A 14148-nucleotide genomic window follows, 5' to 3' on the forward strand; every position below is an offset into this window, starting at 1 on the left:
ACCCCATTGGCGTATATAACTTAGACTATGCTTCTTTCACTTGGTTCATGAGGCTCTTCTCTCATACTCACGTCTCACTGCTCTTTTTATCTGTCTGGCTTGCTTGTCCTTTCTTTTCTTCCTCGTCCTCTTCTTCCTACGGTCTGGTATCTAGCTCTTTTTTATTATTACTTTTTGTTTTTAATAACTGGACATTAATTTCTGTCCCTTTTTTTTTAATCTAATTCCTGCCTCAGTCCCCAAGCACTGGTCTGCTTCCTGCTATTACGCCGCTCATTTCTCTGCACTAATATACCCATCCACTCACTTCCACGTCCCGGTGACGCTCTTCCTGTCCTTTACCATCTTTTATACCATGAAGCCCGCTTTTGTCGCTCTTGCCCTTGTGTCGGTGGCCTCAGCCCTCCCAGCTCTGCCCAAACTGACCCCACGAGAGCTACATATGCTCGAGCTTGGCAAGCGCCAGAACAAAGAAGCCGAAGCAGCCGGCCTGACGGACAATGATATTTTGCAATTGTAAGCTGCGCTTTCATGGGTCTCTTTTTTCTAGGTTCAGCTACTAACAGCCTCTCCCACTCTAGCGCTCTCACCCTTGAATGGCTCGAAGCCACCTTCTACCAGGAAGGCTTCAAGAAATTCCCGCCCGCCGACTTTACCGCCCTTGGCCTCAACGACAAGCAGCTGACCGACCTGCTTGCCCTGCCCACAAGCGAATTCTCACATGCTTCCTTTCTGCAGGGCTCGCTAGCTCAGGGTGGAATCACGCCTGTGCAGCCATGCACATACAACTTTGGCTTTACTGATGCCAAAAGCATGGTGGTGGTGGCTGCTGTGCTTGAAAATGTTGGCGTGTCAGCATATCTCGGTGCGGCCAGCCTTGTCTCGAGTAGCAACATCCTGACAGCAGCCGGGTCAATCCTCACGACCGAGGCACGGCACCAGACCTTCATTCGCACTGCTGCCCAGCTGGTTGCCGTTCCGCAGGCGTTCGATGCGCCTCTAACACCACGCATGGTGTTCACCCTAGCCGCGCCGTTCATCACCTCGTGTCCCGAGGGCTCGAACCTAGCCATCACGCCATTTTCAGCACTGAGCGTCACTGACCCTGCAGCAGGTACACCGGCCCCTGCCGGCACCAAGTTGACGCTGAAGCCGGCCGATGCTACAGGGGCAACTCATTGTGCATTTACATCGGGTGGTGTCACGCCGGGCGGCTCAGTCTTCGCGCCATTTGACGCGGCTACAAACAGCTGCGCAGTGCCTCAGGGCGTAGCTGGTGTGACCTATGTGTCGCTGGTGAATTCTGCGCCATTGACAGGCGTTGTAAATGAAACGAGTGTCGTGGCTGGACCGACGTTCATCTTGGTCAACTAGGGTTTATGAAATTAATAAGGGTTTTATGATGGGAAAATTATAGCTACTAATAATAAGACGTTTGTTTTAGTTTGGTGAAACAGAAACTTTGGTGATCATACTTGGGCCTGTCTGTTTGCACACAGCAATCAAGCAAAAACCTGGCGCTAGGAAGACAGGCTGGTTTCAAGGGATGGAGTAGAAGGGGGTGGGGGGACATGAGCTAATGCCATTGTGACTCTGTTCCTCTATAGTAGTATATTATCACAAGATACAACATGAAATTTTTAGCGCTGTTGGTATCATATCCTCATCCCCGTCTGTCTACCCGACTAGCTCACTGGTGCTATCTCTGCTTGGCTGGCTCTCGTCGCCTCTCCCATATCTGTAGATACGACTCGCCCGAGAATAGCAACTCACTCTGGACTTTGTCGACAAACAGGTCCTGGCAAACAGTCCACTCGCCTCGCCCACGGTCTTTGACCTGGACCTTCCATGTCTTCATTTCTTCACCCGAGTCGGCCACATCGTCCTTGGCACGCACTGCTTCGTGCACGATATTGGCTACCAAGTCATAGTAGATCGGCTTGCTGGGCGGGTGGGTGGCATCCGGCTCAACAAATGGCGAGACATCAAGCCCCTGCTCCTCAAAAGTGACAATGGTAGGATTGCGCTCGCTGACAAATTTGTTCTGTGAAAAGCGCTTGATGTGGAAGATGAGGTATGGTGGCAGCGGGTGTAGTAGGCGGTAGCGCTTGCGATGGGCCAGTTGCTCCTGCGCCATGACGCCATTGTACTTTTTCAGGATCGTGGTAAGTGGCACCTGTGGGATGATGTTCTTTTCCAGCTCGTCCTGGAATAGCGGCGCCGGTGGTAGATCGAGTGTCAGTAGTAGGAAGCGCACAATATCCATCTTGACCTCGGCTGCCTCCTCAAAGCGTAGTCGATCGCTAGCGTCGGCGCGGGCTGAAATGGCCTGTGACTCGACCTTGACGCGGCCCTGAAAGGCCTGCTGCACGACCGACGAGCCAGGCTTCGTTTTGCTGCCGCCCAAGCCGAGGTGGAGGTTATTTAGAAACCAGGACATGAACTCGACAGGGTCAGCCTGGGTGGTTTGCGTGAAGCGTTTGTTGCTGCGCAGAGCAATCTCCTGCAGGAGCTCGTGTGGCGATACATGGGCCTTGAAGGCACGTGGGTTCCAAATCTTGCGAACTAGTAGACTATAACGCTGCACCAGCTCACTACGGCGACAGACGTCTTCAAGAAGGAAGAAATTGCGCAGCGGGGGCACGTGTGATAGCGCCTGCACGACCACGTTGACGTAATCATTCTGCTTGATATTATTCATGCCCACGAAGCCAGGCGTGTATGCCTTGTCGCCGCCGTACGTCCACGACGTGGCTGGCTTGCGATCTAGCATTGCCACCTCTGAGCGCTGGTAATGCGGGCTAGACACGAACTTAATATCGTCGAGAGACTTGCTGGTCACCTCGTAGCCCTCAGGAAGGACATAAACCTTTTGCGTGCGCATGTTGATGAAGACATGGTGGTCCTCATCAAGCGCATGGAAGTAGGCGTGTGACTTGGGCCCGCGGCCCTGGAAGTACTTTCCGCATACGAGGCACGCATAGACGTTGATATTTGAAAGCGTCACGCTGCATAACTTCTCGAAATCGAAGTCGAGAACGTTGCGATTAATTGTATCCAAGTAGAGGTCGTCGTAGCCAGCGGTCGGCGCTGATTGGCGTAGCGGGGCTGTATCCATGGGCTCGTCATCGTTGGCCTCGTCATTGCTGTTATCTGTTACTGCGCTTGGTGTCGGCGGTGCTACGCTTTCTTCGGGTTGGAACTCGTGCGAATCAAGTCGGGACCGTTTTGAGGCAGGTGACATGACACCGCTGAGATCTTCTAGGAGAGCCTCGTCGGCATTGCGCTTGCCAGGCATTTTTGCATCCATTTCTTTTCTTTTGCGTATTTGTGGTGGTGTTCATGCACATCGAGACTGAGCTCGAGGGAGTTTTGGTGGCACACAAACTTGAGGCTATGGCTAGTCTAGAGCTAAAGCTGGAGCTGGAGCTAGAGCTGGAGCTGAAGCCGAAGCCCTGCCCAACCTAATTCGACGAAGAAAATATATTCAGCCTTGTCTTTCAGCCTTGTTAAATTTGTATCACTAGACCAAAAGTCTACATACATACTACGCATTGTCTCGTCTCAACGTCAAATCTTGGCCTCATCTAAACCTTGTTGTCTCTCATCTTCATCCAAAGTGCATGCACGTATATTTTAGCTATCCTGCAAAGGTAAAAAAAAAAAAAAAGAGGCAACGAAACTCCAAAGTAGTATGTGATTCCCAGTTAAGTCATGATAATGTCCCCATCGTCTCCAGACTCCTCCGCCTCAGTTTTGTCGTCCATGGCCTCCTCCAATGCCGGCATCAACGAGTTCATTTCGTAAAGCGTGTACTCTACCAGGTAACTCTCATCTACCAGCTCTTCAATACGCTTGTAGTGTCTCTCGGAGTACGCCTTAAGCGCATCTAGCACTTCGCGCAGCGACTTCTGGCCACGTGCCCCACGGACTGACAGATTCGCAAATTTGGAAGCCGGATAGCTTTTGAGCAGGGCCCAGAGGATACGTTGGGCAACAGGTGCTGTACGGCCATTGGTATTCCAGTCGCGTAGCCGTTGCAGCAGCATGAATAACTGCTCATCAGACAAAGAGGCCAAGACCTCGTCAACAGCAACCAGACCGCTGAGGCTGTCAGCATCAGGAGTGGCAGATGAGGTGACTTTGGTGAACAGGCTTAACAGCCGGCCAGGATGATTGAGTTGCAGGGCGAGTGTGATAGCCTCGCGGTATGAGCCAGCATGGATATGGTTCTCGAGTTCCTGTTCCTGCTCAATGAGCTGTAGTGCGGCCTGTGATGCCTTGGTCTGCGTCTCCACCGTTGTGTCCTTCCAGAATGTCACAGTCGAGTCGCCACTGCCTGATACCAGTGTGTTGGTGTCAGGATTGACGGCTAGAGCCCAAACGCGGTCCTCGTGGTTGTCTAATGTGCACTCTGTTTCGCCCGTGTTGGCATCCCACACCTTGACTAGACCATCGCCACCCGCACTCGCCACGAGGATCTTCTTTTGCGCGCTCTCGGTCTTGGGCACGTTAAGCCATGCCACCTTGAGGATACTATGCGAATGGCCTTCCATTGTGCGAATGCATGAGTAGTCGGTCAGATTCCACAGCTTGATGGTCTTGTCACCACTACCCGTCATCACCAGGCCTCTGCCAGCCACTGAGCCCTCCTCACCCAACACAGATGGCATCTTGGGCGGAGCAAAACGCACCGTCCATACACCACGCTTGTGGCCCTTGAGAATGCCCTGCACTTCGCCGTCTTGCACCGACCAGATCTTGACGGTCTTGTCCTGCGAAGCCGAGCCAAACAACTGATTAGTGTGGTGCACATCAATAGCGTTGATGTCCTTGTCGTGAGCCTTGCGCGTGTATGCAGCCCTTAGCGGCTTGCTGCTGCTGCCAACATCAGGCTTCTGGCGTGGTATATCCCAGCGCTTGACAGTCTGGTCTTGCGATCCTGTGATCAAAAAGGCAGGCGGATGGTTGAGAGGGTCCTTATAGGCGGCCGAGGTCTCCTGAGGCACGCCCTTGGGCAGACCAACGGCACCGATCGACTCAGCATGACCCGAGAACACAGCGTAGCATTCATACGAGTTGTTAGCAGGGTCCACCCGCCATAATCTGGCTGTGTTGTCCTTGGCACCGGTGGCTACCCAGTGGCCTGACCAGTCAATGTCTAGAGTGATGATAATATCTTCGTGGCCGTGCAGAAGAGCAACATCCTGGCCAAAGTAGGGATCGCTGCTGTCCATCCAGGAAGACCCTTCATCCGAGGCAGCCTTGGAAGAATCCTTAACTGACACTATCCGGATGTCTTCAGAGTTTGTAGCCAGTGCCAGCATAGAGTGGTCCGGGAGCAAGTATCCTAAATCAATGATTTCGTCGTGGGTTCCCGATATTCTGCGGAAGGGGACTGGCTCTTGACTGAGGGCTCCCATGTCGTCCTTGGAGGGATTCTTGAATAGGCAGATGGTGTGGTCAGAAAGCGAGCAGATAATGAAAGGAAGCGACGGTCTGTAGACACCTCGGACAACAGCCTCATTCTCCATTTTTTCCTCCTGCTCGGGCGTGTACTCGACACCAGTATCAGTGTCAAAGATGCGCAGGTTGCCCTTGGATCCGGCGCAGTATGTTAGTCGGCCACCATCCACGAAGCCGGCAGCCTCAATCAGTTCCAGGCATGGCACCACCTTGCGCTGCTTCCACGAGCGTGTGTCCCACCAGATAATCGTTTTGTCACGTGATGCCGATACAATAGTTTGTTGTTCGGGGCAAAAGTCGATGGCCGTGACGTCAGACACGTGTGAGTCCAAGCTGGCAGCAACACTGCGTTTGTGCAGATCCCAGATGCGGATCTTGCCATCTTGGCTACCCGATGCCAGCCTGAATCGCACAACATTGGCGTCGGCATTGCTCTCGTTATCGGCGGTAGATTTCTTGTTGTTGGCTTTCTTGCTTTTCTTCTGACTATTCTCGGCTGCGCGGCCAACGACTTCGAAAAAGTGCAGTGCGGTCACTAGGCCGCTAGGTCCGCGGAAAGTGTGTGTCACAAAGCCCTTGGTAATGTCCCACACCTTGATGATGCCGTCGGTGCCACCAGTGGCAAGCAGCGTGCCGGTTTTATCCACGGCCACCACGTTTATTGGTGTTGTGTGTGGCTTGACGGTGCGCAGACGTGTGGCCACGATTTTGTTGATGTTGTCGGGAGAGCGCTTAAGGGCGTAAATATGCATAGAGAGCGATCGCGAGCAGATTATAAGATGCGAGCCAGAGGGGGTTACTGCAAAATTACCGTTTCGTCAGCTAGGTAGACTAGGTAAGTGAGAGAGAAGTGTAGATCTTACATGCAATGGTAGACACAGACTCGGTATCCTATCAGCAAGAGTTCTGTCAGCAGATGCTCTCTAGCAGATGCAGTCGCATGGTCACAAAAGTAATGCTTGTCCGCCGCAACTTACACCCTCAATCCGTGCCAAATTCTGCCCCGTCGAAGGGTCTGTCAACACCACATCCTCCTCTAGCACTGTTGCTAGAATGCGGGCATCATCGTCAATGGCTACAGCACCGCCTGTGAAGATGGGCTGCAGCACCTTGTCGACGTCAAAGGTCGTTTTGAGTGGCTGCTTGGTCGCCATGGCTCTAAATATTTGTGTGCTGAACTTGCGGTCGCGGAGGTTGCAAGGCCAAAAGCAATGGAACTTCTCGCTTGGTGTTTTCTGTCGTGATAATTTGGCGGCCAAGATTTTTTCCATTCAAAGCTGGAAATTCATTATCGATAAGGATGCGAGTTTATCTTATCACATAACCCTGGCACTGGCTTCTTTTTAAGTGGGGCCTGTTTGTTTCTGGGGTTAAGCTGGGATTTGTTATATACTTAAACTTCCCGCTTTGGCCTCTCTAGAGACAGCTTCATAAGACGGATATCTCCTTCAGACTTCATCTAACGTAGCAAACATCAACATGCCGCTGAAGATGTAAATCTGAGCCGGCATTGTTTTTTCTCCCCATGGTCCTACATTCTCTAAAAACACTGCATCTACTACACACTGCTACTACCTCCTGTTCCGCCTCAGCCTCGCGTCACTCCGCCAGGCACCCCAAAGCCCAGATATGGGCATGCTTGAGCCGTTGACGGCCGCTGGCTTAGTAAGTTCGGCCAATTCCAAACGAAAACACTTTCTCTCATCTAATATTGCCTCTTCTTCAGGGTCGCTCTCCATATTATGACGTAGTCGTTGGAACTGGTGAACGCCCCGTAACCTTGCGCAATCAAAGTTACGATAGTCGCGGCCGTCCTATCAATAACCTTAGTCGCGAGCTGAACCGCCGCACCATCCGCTCCCATAATGAGGTCATGCATGTCATTGGCGTTGCCGAGCATGACTCTAGTCCCGCCATAAGTGAGGCCCTGCCTCAGAAGGAGTACGCCACTTACGAGGCTACAGTGGGCTACCGCATGCATCGGGTTAGTTTCACGGCTATCAATGCTGGTCTCTGGTGCATGAACGGTCTTCGCGATCGCCTCCTCGTTTGGAGAAACTTGGGGAGGCACCCTCTGCATGAGCTCGTCAAGGGCGCTCACTTAGAGCCAGGAAGCCCCTGTGGAAAACTGCTCCTTGCCGGTCTTCCGACCACACTAGCCTTCAAACTGCTCGAACGCCAGTGGCTCCAGCTTCCAACGAACAACCCTTTGTCGTTTTCATCACTTCGTCACTACCGGCCATGGGCTATCAGGCTGTGGACCTGGCTCAGTTTTCACACACAAATCCATGTTATCCTCCAACGCGTCGGCCTCATCCAAGGCTACTGGCTACCTAACCCCCTGTTCTACGTTCCGTGGTCTTCTGTATCGCCTATTCCGCCACCTCCCCCCCTCCCTTCGGATTTCACCACTGCGTCACTTGCACGATGGGCTGGCCAAGCCCTACTAACAATTGCACCAATTCTGGCCTATGCTACTTGGGTTTCTATGGAATCTCGCGTCCATGACTTTCTTTCTAACTTTTTCCGCAACTTTCTACCTACACCCCAAACGTCCGGAATCCCCCATGTCTTGGCTTTCTCTGTAGAAGAGCACTCCTCCGGTGAAATGGAGGATTCGGCGCCCATCCCATCTGCGCCTGGCGTGTCTGAAGAGAACAATCCTCCTCCATACTACTCAGAGTCCAGCCCGGCGGCGGCTTCTGAACCCAACACGGCTCCACAGGTTGGATTTTCTGCTTCAGAGTTCAGCCATAATCCTGCCCCCGCAAACGATCCCCCGCGGGAAGGGAGGCCTACGACCACGCTCCAACGAAATGATTCCTTGGTAGGGCCTGACATGGACCCCGCGGAACATGCTTCTCCTTCCGTTCCTTCGTCCCCGCTCTCTCCCAACGGCCAAGCCATCTACACCGATGCACACAATAACAGCAATACAAATACTTCTGCCGCTATGTCGCCGCAATCCCTAAACTACAACGAAAATTCTGGCCCAGCCACGCCGTCTTCGCCAAACGCAACCCCTAATTATCTTGATGCTTCTGATGTAGCATCCACACACGATCATACGCCACAGCAGCAACACTCCTCTACTCCCCCACGGCCTGTTCCCGATCCACCTAGTCAGTCCGAAGACGACGAGTATGGATCCGACGAAGATGAGGCAGATGTAATCACCGGGCCTCTTATTAGCTTTGATGTGGAACCATCTGACTCTAATGAAGCCGCAACAGCAAGCGGCCCATGGTCTGCCGAGTTGCGCCCGACGCCTATTAATGATGGTCACGTCCTCGTGTCCACGCCGATATATCTCGTTACCCTGCTGTCTACTCAGCCACACTTTATGGCCTGCAAGATCCTGACTAACTTTGTCTCTAATATTGTCATGCTGCCGCTTGAGTTTGTGACGCTCCGGTACCTTGCGGGCAGCTACATGGCGGCCCATCCAGTTGCCGCTGCGAGTATGCTGGCTGCCGGACACTCAATTGGAGCTTTGCGCCTGACGGCTGACGTAACATTCTCAACAATCAGCAACATTCTCAACCTTGAGCTGACGCATTTGATTGCCATGGGCGACGTTTGGGCCATCTTTACCCTTATTGGTCGCCAGATGCACTACACGATGAAGGAGTGGTGCGAGTCTTCTCCCGATTGTTCTGTGAAGTGGTATCATTATATTTTCCACTATATATAGAAAGGAGATGAGCGTTGCTTGGCTTATACTCGGACGTTCTTGGGCTATTTCTTCTTCTTGTTAGGTGATGGTGACGTCCTTGATTTTTTTTAGGGTTAGATGAATACTACCCCGGTCATGATGAACCCTTATCCTGTTGAGGTTGGCTATGCATTGTTTCAATGCAGGCCTTCCCTTGACCTCCTCACCTGACCTCACCTCACTTTATTGCACATGGTCTAATACCGAGTAATCGTATGAGACATGTCTTTCCCAGGCATCAAACATAATACGAGTCAGCTAACGCATATGATTGACCGAATCAGTGAGTTTTCTACAAGGAAGGACCGGACGTAAAGGGAGTAGTTCTCACAAAGGGGGAAAATGAAAATAAAAACGCAAACTGGCGGCCTCATTATATGTTCTGATGGTGATAGGTGGCATACAAGCACCAAATCATGTGGACGAAAGCTCACGATGGCAACCAAGTCACACCACTTCGGCCCAAGGAGGCAAGAGCGTTTTGATGTAAATCGTGTCCACTTTTCCACTTCAATGCGTAGAGCCTGCCGTCGAGGACCCATGTGGCACAATGAATGAAATGCACATATATACTTGTGCGCTTTTTTTTTTTTTTTTTTTTTTCACCAGGGGGCGTCAGGGGGGGGGCAGTTTGATGCATACCTACTGCGACTGAGGCCTAACCATCCAGGCGATTTAATTCTACTGTGCTGCTGCACCTCACCGACAAAAGGGCAGGAAAGCAGCGACTCCTAACTAGCCTAGCCAAGCAAGGCAAGCAGGCAAGCAAGGCAACTGCCATCCGCCACACCCTTGCTGCCTTCCTGGCAGGGCAACAGCTCTGGTTGGTGAAGCGTTCTTCCTGGGAAAGGGAAAAGGAAAAAGTCTCTCCCGTTTCAAAGGGGGAAGGCAGGGGGGGGGGGGGGCGTCGCTACTGTTTCTGGCTTTAAGCTGTCAAAACGCAGGGGATGTTAGTATCCTAATTTGGAAGCAACGGAAAAAAAAAAAAGACTAGACGGCACCCTCCCAGACCTTCGGGCAGAGGCTCCGACCCGGGGTTTTCCGATGTTCGATAGGGTAGAGGGTTTATTGGACAAGAGGCTAAAAGCGCTCAGTAGCGTTGGACGTACACCGCTGGTCCTGCCTGTCCCGAGTAATAGCGGAAACAGAGAAAAAGGAAATTACCCCCCCCCCCAGCAAGATACGATCGGAGAACACAAAATTTGTCATTAGAACGGTACACCAAAATTATAGTTGCAGCTGGGCGACGTGAGGAAATAAAAGAATATAGACACGAGCTTCGGATACGCCCGGGGGGAACACAGAGATTTTCCTGGTTTCTTCTCCCTCTTTTCTGGTCCTTCTCTTTAGCAGTATGTTTTAAGGAAGTAAGTACTAACGCACAGATCAGGAGCTGGCGAGGGAGCGAACAAAAAGGTTGGAGAAGACATTGGAAAAGAAGGGATGTTGCAAATCAAGGAATGGGAAATAGAGGCAAAAAGTAGAGGTGGAGAAGGAGGAACGGGAAATCCATGCTTGCTATTTCGCGGCAGGGATGAAAGCTTCCTCTCTGGAGCAAAGGCTGGACAGGGATCGGGAGATGTCGCGTGCTTTTCTAGACCTCTCTTTTCCTTTTCTATTTACTTGGCATTGCCGGCCGGGCTTTCAATATTGGAGTTGCTTGATATGCCGTCTGGTTGACCAAGTAGGCATACACGATTTGATTTTGTTGCGCAAAACGAAAACAAAAGACAGCAGGGGGAGACGAAAAAAAGAAAATATTAGAGAAGCGACCGGAGACAATCGGAACAGGCATCCTCCAATAGATCAATGGCATGGACGACCTCCAAAAAGGCCGATGTCCTTCATTTCGGACCCCCGCAGCCGCTCTAGGACCTGCGAGTTGAGGATGGCACAGCATATATATGACTGTGTGTACTGTACTGTACTGTACGCACATGTACATGTGTATATCCAATACGGACCTTGGTCTCGGTGTCTTTCCACAATCGGAAGCTGGCTGCCCAGCATCTGTAGGCTAAGAGGGAAGCCGCTAGGTGTGATTATGGGCAGGCATAACAAGGCAAAAGGGATAGCATAGCACTTTTCTCCTTTACCCAGACTGGACGGCCGCTGCTTTGTGTCTGTTTCTTATTGCCTCGTGGAGGAAACTGCAAATAGAGGCCCCATATCCAACCACCGGCTCGTACACTTAGACATGGCGTCTTGGAGGCTAGGGACTAGTTTCCAGGACCCATGCTGCCAAACCACAGTCAACAGCCAATGAGACAAGCCATAATAGTCTTGGTTACTGGGTGGTTGAGTAAGATGGAGAACAAGAGAGAAAGTATATGTAAGCCGCATGTTTACACCTGCCTTGTGTGGAAAGGGTCCGAGAGCGAAGGGCAAGCAAGCTCTGGAGCGGTGAAAGGGAAGGTGTAAACGCAGAGAGTGGGACCTCTGAGACGACAGAGAAGTGGGAGAGCGAAGGAAAGATAGCAGAGAGCCAGACGGAGAGCGAGAGAGGAAGAGAGAAAAGGAGGAAAGAGAAGCGTGTTTACTCTCTTCTCTTCCTCCAGAGACGGAAACGCGAATAAGCGGGCTTACTTTTCCTGGCCCATCCAAGGGTGCTTGCGCCTTCCTCTTGGGTCTGGAAGCTGGGCGGCCGCAATAGGACGGCAGACATGTGAGAAGGGCAGAAAAGAAAGGACGCGGGGTGGGATTTTTGTCTTTTTTTCCTTTGTTCTCGTTCGTTCTTTGGCTCTGTAAGCAGATAGTTCCATGCGCTGCTATGGAAGCATTGTTGCTATTGTTGTGGGTGGCAACGGGATCTTTCGTATCATGCGGCCATCCATCTCCAGTGCCCATATCTATGGCCTGTCTGTCTACTTATTGATAAGAGGATTGCATTTCAAGATCTCGCGGTCAGCAGCAGATTGCTACCGCACTTACCACACATTGACATTGGCTCGAGATGGGCTAAGAGGAGCTATCAAGGGAGGGCCGCATACTAACAGAACCGAGGAAGCCTCAAGGACCTGAAGGGGTGGGGCGGGGCGTCTGTGTTGAATAAGGCGTTGGTTGCATCCCTGTAGCGGCTCAGTCAGCTGCTCGTAGGTGCCTGTCGTGAATTGCGTAGCAAGATAATAGACCGGAACAGACGATGTGGCTGATGCACGCGAAAGTATTGGTTACCTGGCGATTCCGGGCTACTATTGGGGGAGGCGAGAAGTTGGGGCGGATGGGGGGGGGTTTTTTCTTCCTTTTTTTTTTCCCTTTTTTTTCTTTTTTTTTCTCTTCTTTTCCTGACTGTTTGATAACAGCCCGTGAAGCTTTGGGTTTCATGTTGTATGATACACTGTTTTTGAATGGAACTGTGGAGCTGGGAGGGGACGAGCAGCGGGCGGTGGGCTGCGAAGCAAGGCAGCCCAAGTATTCTTGCTTCGGGGAGCACAGGGAGCTGGGAGACATCGGACTGCTTTTTGATGTAGGCATTGTGCTCTGTGGCAGGGGTGTTGGGAGCCAGCACGGGTGGGAAGCAGCATCAACTCGGGGCGTTCCTAGAGCCAATGAAAGCGCGAGTCCAGCCTGTGTCTTGTAGACAAGGCGCATGCGGAATTCGAAGACGTTCGTATTATACAGGCAATCGCGACGATGTGTAGTGCTCTGTGTGTAGCTGGGAAACTTCAGCCTGGGTTTTGCGGTCATCTTTCGGACACGACACTGCGTGAAAACGAAGGCCTGAAACTACAGCACATGCTTGTAAGAGTGCGGAGGGAAGGTCCGAGCCTCGAGTGCTTGTGGCTAGGGGGGGGGGGGTGTATGTATGTGTGTATGTATGTGTGTATGTGTGTATGTATGTATGTATGTATGTGTGTGTGTTGGCTTCTCTGCCATGATGGGACACGGCGACACAAGGACAGCTACACACAGAAGCCGATTAGACAATACCAAGCTTTTCCGGGCATTTGCAACGGTCTTGCGCGCACATAGCCCTCTAGCCCTCGCGAGGTTGCTTGTTTCACTTTCTCTGTAGAAATGAAGCAAGAAGCGGCTGCGATGTCTGTTTCTGAGGTTTGCTGCTGCTCGTGTCGTTGTTTTTGTCGAGGGTGTTCAAGGGGGGGGCGTGTAGGAAGGCCAGTCTAAGCGAGCGCAGACCCTGCAAAGTACACGAAAAGTACCCGGTACGAGAGAATGAAGAATGCATAGGCGTTGTTGTTGCTAGGGGTCCGACTTCACATGGACTTACAGCAGAGTTGGAGGTTAGATGGGGAAGTTCTGCAGTACTGCGGTACTCCATGTATACATTTTGTTGGCATTACTGTCCTTTTGCTCTTTCCTGCCTGCTGGTAATCACGAGATTGTTGGCGAGACAAAAAAAAAAGCCTCGTTGTTGTGAAACGGAGTAGGCAGCTTCCATTACTGTCGCGATGAATTGCAAAATTTTCTGATGAAATTGTTGAGGCGTGCGTTGGCTGGGAGTTTGCAGAGGGCAGTTGCCTCGTGGGGAATATGGCGTCCTTTTTGGTCGCTTCTACGGCTTTGTTGAAGTGAATTGCCGCTTCCGCTTCCTCTTCTCCACCCTCCCGCTATTCCACAGCGTGTATTTGGTATCTATCAGGCAGGTGCAGCAGCAGTCTCATTTGCTGTGCTGTGCTGTGCTGTGCTGTGCTGTCTTGAGTGTCTGGCAATTAATTGCTTTGTTCGTTCGTTTTATTTCTTTTTCTCTTCTCTCTTTGGCTGTTGCCAAAATCAGAGTCCCGCCTCCTTGCTATTACCGGGTGTTCACTTCGTAGCTATTTCCCCCTCCTGCCCTTTTGGAAGTACCCCCTTCTTTTTGCACCCGTGGATTTTCTCACATAAATACAGCCCGTCTTGCTAGGCTCCCCTCTGCTGGTTTCTGCGTCCTTTCCTCTATCTTCGTTATCCTCTATATCATTCGCCTTATATTTTTTTCTTTTTTTTTTTTTGCCCAACTTGCAGTCAGA

General features: G+C 51.6%; 4 protein-coding genes across 4 annotated transcripts; 2 read left to right on the plus strand and 2 right to left on the minus strand.

The window, feature by feature from the left end:
• Positions 1–355: 355 nt before the first annotated feature.
• Positions 356–1374, plus strand: HOO65_040158 (Protein rds1; the record flags this gene model as incomplete). Its single annotated transcript, XM_071002946.1, has 2 exons — positions 356–516; positions 582–1374. The coding sequence occupies 2 exons, from the start codon at positions 356–358 to the stop codon at positions 1372–1374; spliced, it is 954 nt and encodes a 317-aa protein (XP_070859001.1).
• A 325-nt stretch (positions 1375–1699) lies between these two features.
• HOO65_040159 (putative mRNA-splicing protein ubp10) lies at positions 1700–3298 on the minus strand (the record flags this gene model as incomplete). The annotated part of the gene is made up of 1 exon (XM_071000590.1): positions 1700–3298. The coding sequence occupies one exon, from the start codon at positions 3296–3298 to the stop codon at positions 1700–1702; it is 1599 nt and encodes a 532-aa protein (XP_070859002.1).
• Positions 3299–3707: 409 nt separating this feature from the next.
• On the minus strand, positions 3708–6620 carry HOO65_040160 (putative U3 small nucleolar RNA-associated protein 13; the record flags this gene model as incomplete). Its single annotated transcript, XM_071002565.1, has 3 exons — positions 3708–6265; positions 6330–6357; positions 6444–6620. The coding sequence occupies 3 exons, from the start codon at positions 6618–6620 to the stop codon at positions 3708–3710; spliced, it is 2763 nt and encodes a 920-aa protein (XP_070859003.1).
• A 325-nt stretch (positions 6621–6945) lies between these two features.
• Positions 6946–9160, plus strand: HOO65_040161 (uncharacterized protein; the record flags this gene model as incomplete). The annotated part of the gene is made up of 3 exons (XM_071002645.1): positions 6946–6959; positions 7059–7131; positions 7193–9160. 3 exons carry the CDS (start codon positions 6946–6948, stop codon positions 9158–9160), a joined length of 2055 nt encoding a protein of 684 aa, XP_070859004.1.
• Positions 9161–14148: the final 4988 nt, after the last annotated feature.

The sequence above is a fragment of the Ceratocystis lukuohia genome (assembly GCF_044167205.1).
Source record: "Ceratocystis lukuohia strain C4212 chromosome Unknown Supercontig4_pilon, whole genome shotgun sequence".
NCBI classification, from domain to species: Eukaryota; Fungi; Ascomycota; class Sordariomycetes; order Microascales; family Ceratocystidaceae; genus Ceratocystis; species Ceratocystis lukuohia.